At 36.7% G+C, this 17,054-nt stretch overlaps 1 protein-coding gene across 1 annotated transcript in view; it reads right to left on the bottom strand.

The window, feature by feature from the left end:
• itfg1 (integrin alpha FG-GAP repeat containing 1) overlaps positions 1–17,054 on the bottom strand; it is a 278,570-nt gene that overhangs the window by 1,658 nt on the left and 259,858 nt on the right. The window contains exon 17 of the mRNA XM_061746781.1: positions 12,467–12,584. Within this exon, the coding sequence (XP_061602765.1) occupies positions 12,467–12,584 (118 nt within the window). The remainder of the gene's footprint in view (positions 1–12,466; positions 12,585–17,054) is intronic.

Genomic DNA, 17,054 nt, shown 5'->3' with positions numbered 1-17,054 from the left:
TTTCATGAAAAGATGGTGAAGTTTAAACTTTGGATTTTACAGAATTAACAGACTTTCAGGCACAAACATGAAATAAAAAGAGGTTTAACACCTGAAAAAAGTAGTTCTGGAAAGACTTTTTACCTAAAGCAAAGGTGAAGCTACATGAAAACCAAGTGAAACGGGTCCCGACCCGTTAAGAACTGGTTCCGACCAGCTGAGAGACAGAGGACTCATTAATGCAGAAAAGCAGCTCATTTATTAGTAGTATTAGAAGTAGTTATTAGGCATCAGAGCTCTGGTAGAGTAACCACATGGGCCTCCACCAATGGTGATTGTCTTATCACAAAGTATAAGACCTCTTTTGGTGAGTCTGTCTTTTCTGTGAAGGGTGCAAAACTCTGGGATTCTTTATCCACTAATTTAAAATTAGAAACGCGTGGCAATATTTTCAACAGAGGACTCAAACTATGGCTCAAATCTAAACAACAGCCTACATGAATAGGTCAGGTCTGGTTCTGCTCTTGAACTACCGGTATGTTGTCTTTGCTTTATATCTTATGTCATCCTCTAATTTTATTGTACTTATTGTCTGTACTTTTTTAGAAGCCTCCTGTGTTGCAAATTAGCATGTATGCACTCAAACATGCATTTGGTTTGTATGTAATTGTGATGTCCATACCAAATAAAGAAATAATAATAATAATTCCAGGGGGTTCACATACTTTTTCTGGCCACTGTTAACGTTTTAAAACAGGAAACAGTGTTTAAGTGGAGCCTCCGTTGTTTTCACTGATCAATATTATTGGATGGGTATCAGGTCTCTGGGGATCGGTTCTGCAGGACCAGGACGTCCCAGTCACTGCGTTGAACGCTGATAAAACTGGATTTTAAACATTATACAAAATATGAAGAGTAATTTAGATAATGTGTAAACAGTTGCAGTAGCAGATATTAATCTGTGGTTGGCAGGAAAGATGATCATGTTTGAGCTTCTTTCATCAATGATGTCAGGATTCCAGCTGCTCAACAACCCGTTTATTTGATTCAACATTAATAAAGTCTTGGCAGATGTTTCACAAGCTCATGCACTTAGAAACATCTGGATTATTACGGGGTTGCTCTTCTTTCTTTCTTTCTTTCTTTCTTTCTTTCTTTCTTTCTTTCTTTCTTTCTTTCTTTCTTTCTTTCTTTCTTTCTTTCTTTCTTTCTTTCTTTCTTTCTTTCTTTCTTTCTTTCTTTCTTTCTTTCTTTCTTTCTTTCTTTCTTTCTTTCTTTCTTTCTTTCTTTCTTTCTTTCTTTCTAAAATTATTCTCTAAGTTCTGCAGTTTCCTGGACTGACATGAGAATATATCCTCCAGACTCAGATCTTTGAGTTGAAGAGAAACCACGGACCATAAATGATCGATTGTCTAAGTTCTGCAGTTTCCAGGACTGATGGAGAACATGGACGGATGCACACGTTCAAATAGAAAGAGACGTTCAACCCTGACCGGTACCGGAATCTGAATCTTTCAAGTTACATTTTACAGAACGAAAAAAACGTATTAAAAACAAAAAAGCTACATTTAACTTAACGGTGGATATAAAGTATATTTTGTGTGTCAGCAGGTTAACTCAACTTTTTCTTTCCCAAACAATTTCCCTTGAATTTCATTTAACATTGCAGGACCAGGACGTCCCAGTCTAACTTTTTACTACTAAATTCCATTATTATCTTTGGTCCCAAACATTTTAGGAAGGGATGGTGTTGCGATGTGAGAAACCTTGGTGTTGTTTTGATCAGGATTTGTGGTTTAAACATCATATTAATCAGGTTTGTAAAACAGCTTTTTCCATGTCTGTAATATTGCAAAGATTATTCTGTTGTAACAGAGGCTATATAAATATATATATAAATTTACTGTATTATTATGAAGCATTTATGTGGATCTCATCTTCAGATTGTTCTTAATTTCATTAACTCGTAGCGCTGAAGTCTCGTGTAAGCTTTGGCTCAACTTCACATTTGTGCATAAAATATGGACAAACAACTTGTTCTCTGGCGGTTGAATTGTGACAGCGGGGCGTCTCCTCACAGACACCAACAACCTCCACGTGGGAACTGATCCACTTGAAAACGTGTGAAGACTTGAGAAGGTGTGATCAGCTCTGAAACGTTCAGTCAGAGCTGCTTTTATCTGTTTTGTACACTTGGACGTGCATCTAGATCACACAACAGCACTTTATATCGTACTGCATCAGTTTCTGACATCTCATGTTTATCTGGATAAAATATTATTATTTTTAATAATATAGAGTTTTGCTTTTCATAATTATTTCATAGTACAAACATTTAATTTCATAATTAATGGTGTGTACCAGAAACGCTGTGTGTTAAGTGGTTTGTATTTGAGTTTAAACACTCAGACTGAGTTTAGCTGATGAATATTAGATCTTTTTGAGGGTGAGAAGAATATGATGATGACGCCTGAAGAGTTTGAGGGACGTGGGTTTGAAGAGTCGAGCGCGTCGAGAAACCGTCATCTAATAGCATTTGATCACAAATTAATAGAGATTTTGTATTTATATCTTTATTATTATTAAGTGGCAGCCTGAACCATTTTCTGTCAAATTGTTCATTTCAGATCTTGTGATTTATTTTAGAAATTCATCTATTTTTTTAAAAACAGTTTATTTACATTTAAAAAACATTTAAACATTTAAATATTAGTAGTTAATTATAGTAGTATACTAGTAAATTATAATTAACTATAAGTGGTTTTCAATATTTTCAGCTGGTAATTGTGGTACTTTTGAGTAGCAGTTGTGATGAGTAACCATGACAACGGACAGCTGTTGGTTGGGGAAGGAGCAGATCAGCTCTCTGAAGACGAACGGTCAGGAAACACATGAAACACTGACGTGTTACAGACGAGAGGAAACAAAGTGCATGATGGGAGCTCGGCTGGACCAGAGACAGGACGTTCTGGACCCGTCTGCCTCTCCTCATCTAGTCTGGACCGAGCAGGACTAAAGAGTCCAGACAGAAGGAGGACAAGTCATCGTTGTGATGGCAGAGCTGAGCTACCTGGCCATGACAACAACATAACAACAGTCGCTCCAGCACATCAGTGATGATCTGCAGTCCAACAACCCAACTCACGTTGACGGGAACAGATTCCTAAAACATTCTTGTAGACGTCCACACGTACGTAAGCAGTGGTGGACAGTAACGGAGTAAATTTACTTGAGTACTGTACTTAAGTACATATCCAGAGGATTTGTACTTTAATTGAGTATTAGACTTCTTTGGTACTTATTACTCTTACTTGAATACATTTCCAAGACAAATATTTTTACTTTTACTCGAGTAAATTTCTAGGAAGGCTGAAAAGTACTTGTTACTTTCAGGTCTGCTCTTTTTTCTTCTTCCCTAAAATCCTATTGGACACAAGCTGTTTTTGTCAAAGGAGGAGACCTATCACAGTGCACGCTCTCCACTGGGATGTAGTAAAGCGGAAATACGTCAAGCCTCCTCAAAACGATACCGCCAAAGTAGCCTGCGTTTGTCAAGACAGAGCCGCAACAAGTCAAGACAGAGCTGCAACAAGTCAAGACAGAGCCGCAACAAGTCAAGACAGAGCTGCAACAATGGCTACGCCTGCGTCAGGAGAAGAAAGACAATCCGCTGAGTCGTCTGAGTCTGATAATGAGCCGGACTCGGAGCAGAGACTTTCACAAAATCCTTGGCCGTATCTTAACTCAATGTTTGAGTTCGACCGAGTAAAAAACGAGGGCACAGACAAACCACAGACATTTACAACTTAAACTTTACAACTTAAATTAATTTAAAAAAAAAATATAGTAATTTACTGATGTGGAAAATAAGAAATTTACTCTTACTCTTACTTTTACTTAAAGTAAATTTAAAAGCATTTACTTTTGGATACTTAAGTACCTTTAAAAGCAAGTACTTTTCTACTCTTACTCGAGTAATATTTTGACTGAGCTACTTTTACTTGTAACGGAGTAAATTTTGACCAGTAGTATTTGTACTCTTACTCAAGTACTGGAGTCGAGTACTCTGTCCACCTCTGTACGTAAGCTGCAACATCATTTCCCTTTGTGATTATTATCTTTGTACGTTTTGACCGTATAGAAACGTAATTCTCGTCAGTTGTGTGAAATAAGACCTGGAAACAGACATTGTGACGTAGAATTGTCAAATTGGTTTAATTCACTGTACGAATTGTTACAGATTACTTTTGTAATACTGTATTTGACCCGGTCTTTGTATGTTTTGACCGAATAGAAACGTAATTCTTGCCATTTTAAGAATGAGATGTACCTGCTGGATCTACTGCCCTTACTCTTTAACAGCTTTTTATTATTTTACCTCTTTTCTTATCATTTTATTTGTTATTTACTGTGTAATTGTGTCTTGCTGCTTTTAATGTTGATGTAAAGCACTTTGAATTACCTTGTGTTGAATTGTGCTGTACAAATAAACTTGCCTTGCCTATTATGTATTTAACAACATCTTAATGTGCGAAAACCAAAAAACTAAGCACATTTCTATCACTTCCACCATAAATTGTACTTATAACTTGGAATCCCAGCCGACACTTGCAGAAACTACTGGACCTGAGTCGACAGTGAATCTAAAGTCAAATGTCAGGCCTCAGTCCAGCGGCTGAAATCCACCTGGACTAAAAACACAAACACGTCAGGAAATCAATGACAGAGGGAATAAAATAATAATAATAAAAATGGATCGAGAGGTTGAAACGGTCCAGTCTCAGTCCTGAACCTGATGCTTAATCCTGCCTTAATTACATTAATTAATGCCTAACCTCAACGTAATTATCTTAAGAGGGCTGTGCGTTCAAAACATTTGAAAACCTCGATGAATTGGAGAAATGTTGGACAGCAGAGTGGACTAAACCCCCGCGGTGACGCGGCAGACTGATACCGGATAACAATTATTTAAGTTATTGCCACTTAAGTTGATTAAAAAGTGAATATGTTATGGTTTTGGTAGTTTCCTGTTTTATTTTGAGGCCCGTGTCTTTGTGTTTCAGTTCTAGTTTGACTTTCCTGTCTCCCATCTGCCCTGATTCTCTGCACCGGTGTCTCGTTAACCTTTGTGTCTATCAGGTCTTTCCCTTCTCCCTGCTGGTCCGTACTGTTTCCTCCCTCCGTGTTTCCATGTCAGGTTTTGTAGTTTTGATTCTTGTTCTGGGTTTTTGCCATCCTGCTAAGCCAGGGGTCGGCAACCCAAAATGTTGAAAGAGCCATATTGGACCAAAAACACAAAAAACATATGTCTGGAGCCGCAAAAAATGAAAAGTCTTGTATAAGCCTTAGAATGAAGGCAACACATGCTGCATGTATCTGTATTACTTATTACAGGGGGAAGATTTTTTTTTTCATTATGCACTTCGGGAAAAAAGTCGAAATGTCAAGAAAAAAGTCGAAATGTCGAGAAAAAAGTCGAAATGTTGAGATTAATGTTGAAGTACAATCTCGAGAAAAAAGTCGAAAATGTCGAGAAAAAAGTCAAAATGTCGAGAAAAAAGTCGAAATGTCGAGAAAAAAGTCGAAATGTTGAGATTAATGTTGAAGTACAATCTCGAGAAAAAAGTCGAAATGTCGAGGAAAAAGTCAAAATTTCGAGAAAGAAAGAAAAGAAAAAAAGAAAAAAGGAAAAAAAGAAAAAAAAGGAAAAAAAGAAAAAAGATACTTGCATTGATCCAAGTGTGCAGATCCTCTTTTTTTTTTTTTTTTTTTTACATATTATGCACTTCGAGAAAAAAGTCAAAATCTCGAGAAAAAAGTCGAAATGTCGAGAAAATAGTTGAAATGTTGAGAAAAAAGTTGAAATGTTGAGAGAAAAGTCGAAATGTCGAGGAAAAAGTAAAAATTTCGAGAAAGTTAGAAAAGAAGAAAAAAAAGAAAAAAGGAAAATAAGAAGAAAAAAAAAGGAAAAAAAGAAAACCAATGGAAAAAAAAGGTCAAACATTTTTGAAAAAGCTCCAGGGAGCCACTAGGGCGGCGCTAAAGAGCCACATGCAGCTCTAGAGCCGCGGGTTGCCGACCCCTGTGCTAAGCAGTGCTTTTTGTTTAGTTAAATAAATCACTGTTTTTGGGAACTCCTGCCTCCTGCTCTCCTACATCTGGGTCCGACCAGCCACCATTTCCTAACAGAATAAAGGCTTTTAAACTGTTTCTTAAGTCTCTTCATTGTCTTTATGTATGAAATCCCATAAAGGAGGCAGCTTTCTCCATGACGACGTCTAGTAAGAGTCTTCAGGGAGCCGACGGACTGATGAGGAATGGTTTTTAATCTGTGGAAGGCCACATAGGTAGTTACCCCAGCCCGGATCGACCCGGGGGCCACGGGTTGGACACCAGTGTTCCAGGGTGTCAAACTAAATCATCTCACGTGAAGTTTGAACCGTAATTAACCTACAAGTATTGATTAGTGAGCGTTAGCAGGTTATTTTGACCTGTCGTCGTCTCTCTGGACTAAAAAGTCCAGCTGATTAATTTACCTGCAGAAACATATTGATCATTTTTTCTGCTGCACATGTGAGAATCTTCTTTCTGATTTAGATTTGTTTGGTTATTTCTGCACATAACCGGCTGATATTTCAGAGGATTTGTGGGAAAGCCAGTTAGCAGGTCAAACCGTCCTTACCCCCCCCCGTTTCTGCCTCCGGCTGCTGTTGTTATTCATCAAACACCAGAGACAAACACACGACATGCTAAGTGTCAATCATCAGGTCACCCTGACCCCGACATGAGAGGCTCGTTTCTCCGTCTTCATTAACTCAGTTATCATTTACTCTTTACTCCAGCTCCAAGCACAACTGTTCTGTTGCCCGTTTGATCGGGAAATATTTGAACACAGACACTTTTTTTAATCAATTGTCATTATTGATTTATAAAGTTAATTTTGTCTATGGATTTACAATTTAATTTGCTAATTCTTTTTTGTCAAAGAAAGGATTGCTGAAACACATTGGTAATTAAAAAAAACAACAAAAAAAAACAAAAAAAAATTTTTTTTAATTTTGTCGGACAAAAAGAATTAGCAAGGTAAATTTAAAATTATCATCATTATTCATATTTTAACTCGATTTAATTTACAGTCACAATTAGAGTGGGCTTTCAGTGCAGGATCCAGAGTTTTGTTTTCACGGCGTTCAGATGTGTCCAGAGTGTCTGGCTCTTATAATATCTAAATATTTATAATATTTAAAAGAAGCTGAATCAGAAGCTCAAAGCCGTTACGTTCACCGGTGTAGCTGATCTGATCTGATGTCCTGATGTTCATTCATTTATTCTTTATTTCATAAAAAAAATAAAACAATTCAATACAAATACAAATGTTCTTAAATTGTGAATGAAAAGGGAGCAGAAAGAAGAAGAATCTTATCTGATCTGCCCCTTTTTCCAAGAAATAACTTCACAAATATCATAAATTAAAAAAAAAACAAAAAAACAACTAAGTGAATAAAAAACTAAAATAAAATAAAATTACCGCCGTCTATGGGTATGTCAATCAAACTTAACGTATTTCATTATATTTACTTAACATACAGGCTTTAATTGTTATTTTGAATGTAATGTTTGATTTGGATTCTTTGTTTTCTTTATTCAGATTGTTCCATAAACTGATTCCTTTCACAGAAACACAACGTTCCATCAATTTAGTCCTGAATCTTGTTTTTTTAAATCTCTGTTCCTTTTAAGTTATACTTGCTTTCTCTTTTTTCGAATCTTTTCTGAATGTTGATTGGTAAAGTTTTTTTATGAGCTTTAAACATAATTTGCAGAATACTATAGTCTACTAGTTCATGAAATTTCAACAATTTTAACTGAAGGAATAATGGATTTGTTGGATCTCTATATCGTTTTCTACTGATTATTCTTATGGCTCTTTTTTGCAGAATGAAAACTGATTGATGTCACATGTTCCTTTACCTTTCAGGCCTGCGACAATGTTGTGATTGCAAACAGATGAACCATCATGATTTTCATGAACATATTAGTGAAGTTGATCATTCCTATATAATAGTGCAGCTCTGGAGGAAGAAGGTTAACGATGGTTTGATTCCTGGCCTCAGAGTCCACATGTCAGACTCCTAGAGGTCGTTAACGGGGGTGAATCCCTGCTCAGGGAGCGTATTAAGGTGTCTTAGTAAAGATACATCCTCAACCTGCAGGTTAACCCGCGTGAAGTTATGGATAAGCCCTGAATGCAGGCATTGTGACGTAGAATTGTCAAATTGGTTTAATTCACCGCACGAATTGTTACAGATTACTTTTCTAATACTGTATTTGACCCGGTCTTTGTACGTTTTGACTGTATAGAAACTTAATTCTTGCAATACTCTACTGCCCTTACTTTTGAACAACATGTGCTTTTTATTATTTTGCCTCTTTTCTTATCATTTTATTTCATTGTATTTGTTATTTACCGTTTAATTGTGTTTTGCCGCTTTTAATGTTGATGTAAAGCACTTTGAATTACCTTGTGTTGAATTGTGCTGTACACATAAACTTGCCTTGCCTGTGGACGTGGCGTACGCTTAAAAAAAAGAGCGAGAGGAAGAGAAAAATGTTGCCTGGAGAGAAACTGACGTAGGTGACGCTGCGTCATCGGCCCGACCAAACATCCAAGAGGTGAAGCCAACCACAAACTTACACCACAGAACTCTCTGAACATTTAAAATGGCTGTGTTTAGTAAATCCTTAGGAAAAGAAAAAGATAGTGCCTGCAAAAGCAGTGGAGTACAGCAACACTGACAGCATGTCGCAGCACAACGGAGAATATCTGTAGGCAAAGATGAATAAGTTGATTATTCTGAGCTCAATCACCTGTTGAAGCTGCATTTCTCACCACAGAGACACATGAAGATGGAAAAACCCGTAAAACAAACTCGTAAAACTCCTGGAAACAAACAGCGACCCAGGAAACCAGCTCCGGTGCTTCAGAGACTCGTTACCTGTAAACGGATCCTGGACAGATCATCTCATATAAGATTATCTTGATTTAAGCAGTTCCATAAGAGCTCCTTAGAACCAGGGACTGTGAGTAAATATCTTATTTGTTTCATATAAAAGAGCAAAAGCATGAAATAGAGTATTCGTAGACCGGGAAGATGAATTTATATTGAAACAAATTATCAGTCCCGCGGAGGATTTCAGAGAGAATTTAAACCCTGATGCACGAAGCAGCAACACAAAGGAAGCTCGGCTTCGGAGAAACCTAATTATACACTGAACAGTTTTCAAATTAAATCCTGGACGCAGACGAAACATTGAATGTGTCATCAAGTTCGGTTTAGTGTTGCTTTATTGGAGTTGCTGGCTTTTAAATATTGTTAAATACTCATTATACCGACAGAGAGAGATAGATTTCATGGTCTTTCGGTCGACCTGCTCGGCAGCAGAGATGAGCGGCGGTGGAGGTTTGGAGACGACGTACGCTTTTACACGTCAGAACAGGCTGGAGGTCAGAGAGGTTTATTATAAATGTAGATAGATAGATGCATACTTTATTAATCCCAAAAGAAAAGTGTTTTCAAATGTTCATCTCAGGACTCTCAAGATGTTAATTCTGTTCAAAACAGCTTGATTAAAAGCAGGTTAGATATCATTCAAGTCTAAAAAATGATTTATTAATGTTTTTATATATGTATATATATATATATATATAGAAAATAAATAATAATATAGTATAATAATATATTATAATAATGTATCATATTATATATATATATATAATACATGTATATATATATATATATATATACATATATATATATATATATATATATATATATATATATATAAAAATAATATAATAATATATTATAATAATGTATCATATTATATTAAAATATAATTTATAATAAATTAATAAATATCATTTGTGCTGTCCTCCTGACACGTGACCTTGTGAAACTACACATCCAGCCAACATAATAAAAGAGATCTCCACTGGCTTTCCTTGAGTTTACTGAAGCTCTTTTATCAATCCTTTAACAAGTTTTGTATTTGTACTGTAACTGAAATACTGTATACAGAAAAGGAAAAAAAATAACTAGATAATACACACATACACACTTACTGTAAATTGAATAACGTATGATGTCACGTGCCTTATATTGGCATTGTATTTTCATTCACCAAAGATAATCCCAACATATATGAAATGTTTTCTGAACACATAAATACTCACAAAGACCAAAGTTTCCCAATACACAAGCGTGTAGGAAACATTTCTCAAACATGCGCAGTTTTTCTCACTTCTTTCTCCCGAAACTTGTTCACATTACCGGAGAAAAGACGTCGTTTGACATCCAGATGTTCTACTCTGATTAGTTTTTAAACCCAAAACATTTGAACTGTTTTTAACATGAAATTACTTCGACTATTTATTAACTATTAACGTATTTATTACCTTATTTATGTAACTTACTGTCCTTGAGCAAAGGGCATCACATCATCCCTGTCGTTGCACCAGACCGGCGTGTTTGAGGTTCCAGTCAGCATTTCTGACTGGAAATATCCAACACATTTGATATTTATGATCCGACTTCAGCGGGACTCAAACATCCGTCCGAGCAGATCCTCTTAAAGCACCTCACACCTCAGGAGGATGTGGTGAAGGAATCTGAGAAGATTACTGGGACCTGATGAAGACGAAGATGGAGCCAGCTGGATCTCAAAGGTGCTTTCACTTCGGAGTGTAATAATCTCATCACTGCTGCTTCCCACAGGTTTGATAGACTGTTCAACAGATTCTCCGATCAATAATGGTCACAGTGAAACTATTACACACGGGAATGACGGCGCGTTTTAGGCCCCGTTTACACGGAGCCAAAACGGTGGTGTTTTCATGCGTTTTGGCCGTTCGTTTACACGAAAACGGAGCTCAAAGTCACCAAAAACCATCATTCCTGAAAACTCCGGCCAAAGTGGAGATTTGCAAAACCTCCGTCTTCACGTTTGCTTGTAAACGGAGGGAAACGGACATTTAGGCTTCAGAACGTCACATTATGTGACAGAAACATCACCAGCGTCATGTGTGCCACCTGTGTTTACAATTTGTTTGACCACCGTCAATATTTTCTTGTATTTTACCTGTTTTATATTCTAACGTCACACTGAAAAGTAACTCCACTTCTCTGTCACTCCAAACGAAAGACTCTGGAATTACTCGTGTCATTTGTTGATGTTTTTTTCCAGGATTCTGATTGGCTAGCATGACTTTATCTTCTCGTTACACTGCCCCCTGTAGGTTTGGCTGCTCATAGCACCTTAACAGCTATTTATGTGGGTTCGTGTAAATCAGGGGTTGGCAACCCAAAATGTTGAAAGATCCATATTGGACCAAAAACACAAAAAACAAATATGTCTGGAGCCGCAAAAAAATAAAAGTCTTGTATAAGCCTTAGAATGAAGACAACACAGGCTGCATATTTCTATATTAGTTATAACTGGGGGAAGATTTTTTTTTTCATTATGCACTTCGAGAAAAAAGTCAAAATATCGAGAAAGAAGTTGAAATTTGGAAAAAAAGTTGAAATTTCGAGAAAAAAGTCGAAATTTCTAAATTAATGTTGAAGTACAATCTTGAAAAAAAGTCAAAATTTTGAGAAAAAAGTCGAAATGTCGAGAAAAAAGTCGAAATGTCGAGATTAAAAAGGAAAGGAAAAAATAAGAAAAAAAGGAAAAAAGAAAAAAAAGGAGAAAAAAGGAAAAAAGGAGGGAAAAAAAGGAAAAAAAAGGTCAAACATTTTTGAAAAAGCTCCAGGAGCCACTAGGGCGGCGCTAAAGAGCAGCATGCAGCTCTAGAGCCGCGGGTTGCAGACCCCTGGTGTAAATGATGGTATTTTTCAAAACGTAGAGGGCGAATTATCCGTTTTTGTAAATACTATGTGTAAACGTGGCCTTAACGGTATAAGAAAGACGCTCCTTCTGAAGGGGGAGGGGATGAGGCCGCTTTTCCTCTCAAGGTGGTTAAAGCTGAATATCTGTACGTGACTGCGGCCTCGTGTGCGATCTCATCTCCTGCAGCGGCCGACGTTGCAGCAGAGAGGAGGACAGGAACAAACTAAGTGTTTGTGTCGTGTCCTTGAGCCGACGCGGCGGGGAACGTCGTCCTCCGACCGAACCGGCCGGCTGATGCTGGAAACAACGAGGCAAAGTGGAGCCGAGGCTCCGAGCAGACGAGGAAAAACAAGCGCCGGCTCCCCGGAGGGCTTATTTACACCACAACGACTGAAGGAGAGAAGAAGAAGAAGAAGAAGAAAGCAATTACAGCCTGATGTCCTTCCAGGTTGAGCCCACAGAGGTGGATGATGGAGGGAGAGGGACGAGTCTCGGTGGGGGGGGAGCAACCCATCTGCTGCTCATTGTTGCCAGTCTGCTCTGTGTGTGTGTGTGTGTGTGTGTGTGTGTGTGTGTGTGTGTGTGTGTGTGGCCTGACCTTCTCCTGCCAGTGGAGGATGCCGATGATGACGAGGATGAAGATGCAGACTCCGATCAGCGCGATGGCCGTCAGCAGCACGCTGTTGCTCGGGGTGAGGTACAGTTTGGCGCTCCAACTGCAGACGGAAAAAGAGATAACGGATAAAGTTTTGATGACTCAAAAACTAATAACTTTAAAATCTTTGTGTCCTCGTGCTTCACCGACTCGGTCCCTCACAAACTCCACGTTTGAGACAGTAGTTGCAAAACTAGCTGCAATGCAGAGGTGGGTAGTAACGGGTTACATTTACTCTGTTACATTTACTTGAGTAAGTTTTGGGAAATGTTGTACTTTTAGGAGTAGTTTTGAATCACTATACTTTTTACTTTTACTTGAGTAGATTTGTGAAGAAGAAACTGTTCCTCTTACTCCGCTACATTAGGCTACGTTGAGCTGTTACTTTTCTTTTATCCCTTTTATCCGCGTACGCGTCAATCTCATGACATCACTGGGTGATTCTTTGGGAAAAATGTTTGTTTTTGCATGTTTTGTCACATTTACACAGACTCAAACACACACAGAGTTTCTATGAGTTCATGTTTGTTCTAGTTCTGGTTAAAAAAGAAAAGTACAAAGGCTTGAGATTTTGTGCTACTTGTGCTTAATTAATTTTTTTATTCTGTTATTATTTTATTTATTTTATTATTTATTAAAGTACTTGAATTTACTTTAAGATTAATTTAATTTAAGCTTTTTTATTAATTTTAATTTATTGTATTATTTTATTGATTTAATTTGCCTGAAGATTATTATTTTGTACTTTTGTCTGTTTGAATCAGACGTTACTCAACAGTTACTCAGTACTTGAGTAGTTTTTTCACCAAGTACTTTTTTACTTTTACTCAAGTAATTATTTGGATGACTACTTTTTACTTCTACTTGAGTCATATTATTCTGAAGTAACAGTACTTTTACTTGAGTACAATTTTTGGCTCCTCTACCAGCTCTGCTGCAATGTCATTTGGGCAAGTACCTTCATGAGCAAACTCAACTGTATCTTTATCCTGCAAAAACGTTTTATCAAAATGATTACATTTTCCAATACACTTACTAGATCCACCCCATTGTTCCAATCCCTAAGTATTCTCCCTATTTCTGCAGTAAATGTTTTTCAGATTTGTCTTTTTGTCTATCAATCCATTCACAAGCTAATTCCAACCTGTTTTCATTCTTTATCTCAATTAAATTCCCAAATTCATCACTTCAATACTAGCTCTGCAAACAATCTCCATCCCACCTTTTTCAGGACTACTTTTCCCCAATTTTCAACTAGATTCAGAGGTTCCTCTTTACTGGAACATCTTACCACCATATTAGAGAACGCTGAGTACAATTACTTTCAAAAAACAAATCACAACATTTTTACTAGCCCAAGTTAGCAAAGCTTAACTATTCATTTCCAGTTCTTCTCTCCCTCATTACATTCCTGTTTTTGTTTTCTAGTAATTTAGCTTATTTTCCTTAGTTGTCCTATGTTTGACATATTTCTGTAGATATTGTTTGTTTCATTATAGGAGGAACCATCGACGAGCCCTTATGGTTGTTTTGGTTCCTCGCGCACATTTTCTGTTATATTGTATTTCTTTTTTATTTCCTTTTTTCTACATACTGTCTGTACTTTTTAAAACTGTTGTATATTTTTATGTGCAAATAAACTAAAAAAACCCCCGCTGAAACAGTCAAAATTAATTAATTAAATCAACGAATAAATGTACAATGAAATAAATTAGATTGGAAATACATGAATATATAGGCTAATTGATTTACTATAATTAATATCATTAAATGTATCGTTAAATAATCAAATGGTGAATATATTTCATTGGATATACATTAGTCGAAGTGACAGTTTAAATACATTAATGATGAGCTTCAGCCAATGCAGGAACCATGAAATAATTAAATATTTAATGAAATAATGAAATGTATATCAAATTAAATATTCAAAATCTTATTATTTAATGACACATTTAATTACTTAATTGTATACTAAATAAATTATATATTTATGTATTTCCAATTGTATTTATTTCATTGTACATTTATGTCATGATTGAATTAATTATTTATTTATTTAATTTTGATTGTTTCAGCATTCCATAAACATCCAGGTGTTTGAAATTATGAGAATCTTTTACAATCACGTCTCTTTGGAAATGGACGTACTTTCCTTCAAACAACTTTAAACTGAAAGAAGTCAGAAGTCTTGACTTTGAAGACTTTGATCGCATCTTGACTGTTTTATTTTCAATCCTGAACTTAATATTCAATCAAAATTACTCACGTTCCGTCGCATTTTAGGTTCATTGACCAAAAAAAACAAACAAATTACAAACAAACAGTATGAATACTTAAATTAAACTATTATCACTGGGATTTGTATATCGCCTGTTGATTTGTATATGACAGTGTTGTGTGAGTGAGATGGAGATGTCAATTTCCCCAGAGGGAACCTCCCAAAGGGATCAATAAAGTTTGAATCTGAATCTGAATCTGAATACCGTTTGATGACTCAGCATTATTTTATTCAGCGTAAAACCCAAATGATGCGCATTAGCGGCGAGTTGCTGCACACTAATAACCGGATTCTCCGTCTCCAGCTTCACCTTCACCGTGACAACCGGCTCCGACTCACCGGCAACTTTGAACTCTGATGTATTTCAACAAATCCAATTAGTTCTCATATCTTACGTCTGGGATCTCAAAGCCCGTTATCTCCAACAGAACACGATGCTTGTGTTACGTCTGCTGTTACGGCTCAAGGGAAGATTCTCCTCGCAGAGTTAACACCCAAATACAATCAATCAATATCACCTCAATACCTGCAATGTTTCAACGTTAGAGAGAAGAGCGTTTTTATTTAAACCCACTAATCATTTAGAAAGACGACACTGGAAATAATGGAGGATCTATATTGAAATAAAAGGGAATAAAAGTGCAGTTAATTACTGGCAAATGTGATTAAAGTGCATCATACGTGTGATTCTTTGTCTGATTGTGGTCATTATACGAGTTTTCCTCAGTTACACCGATGATGGATCATTTTAGTTAAATCTAAGTCCAGCATTAAAGGTGACGGTTAACCAGTAATGATAATAACAAGTCAGAGTTTGGAAATGGACGTACTTTGCTTCAACTTTAAACCCTAAATGGAGTCAGAAGGTGACAGAATCTGGTGATCAGCAGTTTTTCTTCTTGTTAATGTACAGTTTTGTAAACTATCTGTAAACTATTTTGCATCTGATTTAATGTTGTGTGTCTGTATTTAATTACAGTTTAGTGTTTATAACGGCCTTGTTTGAATAAATATATGAATAATATTTGCATATCGTTGTGATTGATTAAGCATCAGGTCCATTTCAGTGATGCTGATATACTGGGTAATCTGATTACTATAATGGTAAATAATGTAATTTCAATCTTTAATATTTAAAATTCAGGTTTCATCTCCAAATTCAGTCCAATTTAAATCAGTAACATTTACTATTCCTTCCTTTCCTGAGGTGGAGGGGGGTGTTGGAGCTGGTTATTCTGCTAGAGGACTTTGGGACTAGTTAGTAGTCGTGTCAATCCTTAAAAGCACTGGAGTCAATCCTCCAATAGTGTAGAAATAGCGGTAGTGCAGTCGCCACACAGATCTGATCTCAGCTGATGGATGAAAACATTTATAGTGAGTTCAACATCATCATCCACTTCTCTGTGTTATTGAGCTGCAGTTGAAAACAAGCTCATATGGAAACTAGAACCAGGATGATGTTCTACAATCACGCAGGATCAGGACATTACTAGGTTTGTTTTTGGTCTGGATCTGAACTGGTCCTGGTCTTGATTCTCTCTGGTCTTGGTCTTGGTTTAGGTGGTCTAGCAGAACCACACAAATACTACAACATTAAGGTAGAAATATCAGAATCAACGCTAGATTTATATTCTGATGGATGCTGGAAACACATCTTTTGGTCAGCAGGAAACGTTTGTAAAGTTGTGAAGAACCAACATGTTTGGTGTTAAAAATGGTGTAAAAACAACCACAAATGAAGAAAACTGGCAGAAACACAAAGACTACGTTTACATTCAGTCAAAATTCGGGTTATTGCTAATATTCCGGTTACTGAAACATTGGGAATATTCCGTTTACATGGTAATTAATCATTTGGGATATCTGGATCAAACCAGCGACGCGCGGAGAACATCATGACACAATTCCCGTCATTTCTGCTTCTTCTTCCTGGATCCAAATTCAAAACAAATGCTGCTTCACGCAACTTTTGGCTCACCTTCTTGTAAATCTCACTATCCCGGTACTTTCTGCCGTCTACAAAGGCCAAAATGTTCATATCCTTCATTACATTTATGACCCAGGGGTCATATTGGGGTTTTTAAAAACCGGAATATGAGCAAATTCGGGTTATTGGTGTTTTCATGGCTGTGCAAATTCGGGTTATTGCCAATATTCGGGTTTTAAAAGGGTTATTGATGCATGGAAACGCAGTAAATGAGACTGAAATCTGCCTCGGTCAAGCACATCCTTTGATCTAACTTCAACTAC

The sequence above is a fragment of the Cololabis saira genome, chromosome 2, assembly GCF_033807715.1.
Source record: "Cololabis saira isolate AMF1-May2022 chromosome 2, fColSai1.1, whole genome shotgun sequence".
NCBI lineage: Eukaryota > Metazoa > Chordata > Actinopteri > Beloniformes > Belonidae > Cololabis > Cololabis saira.
This window is presented reverse-complemented; position numbering and strand designations above follow the sequence as displayed.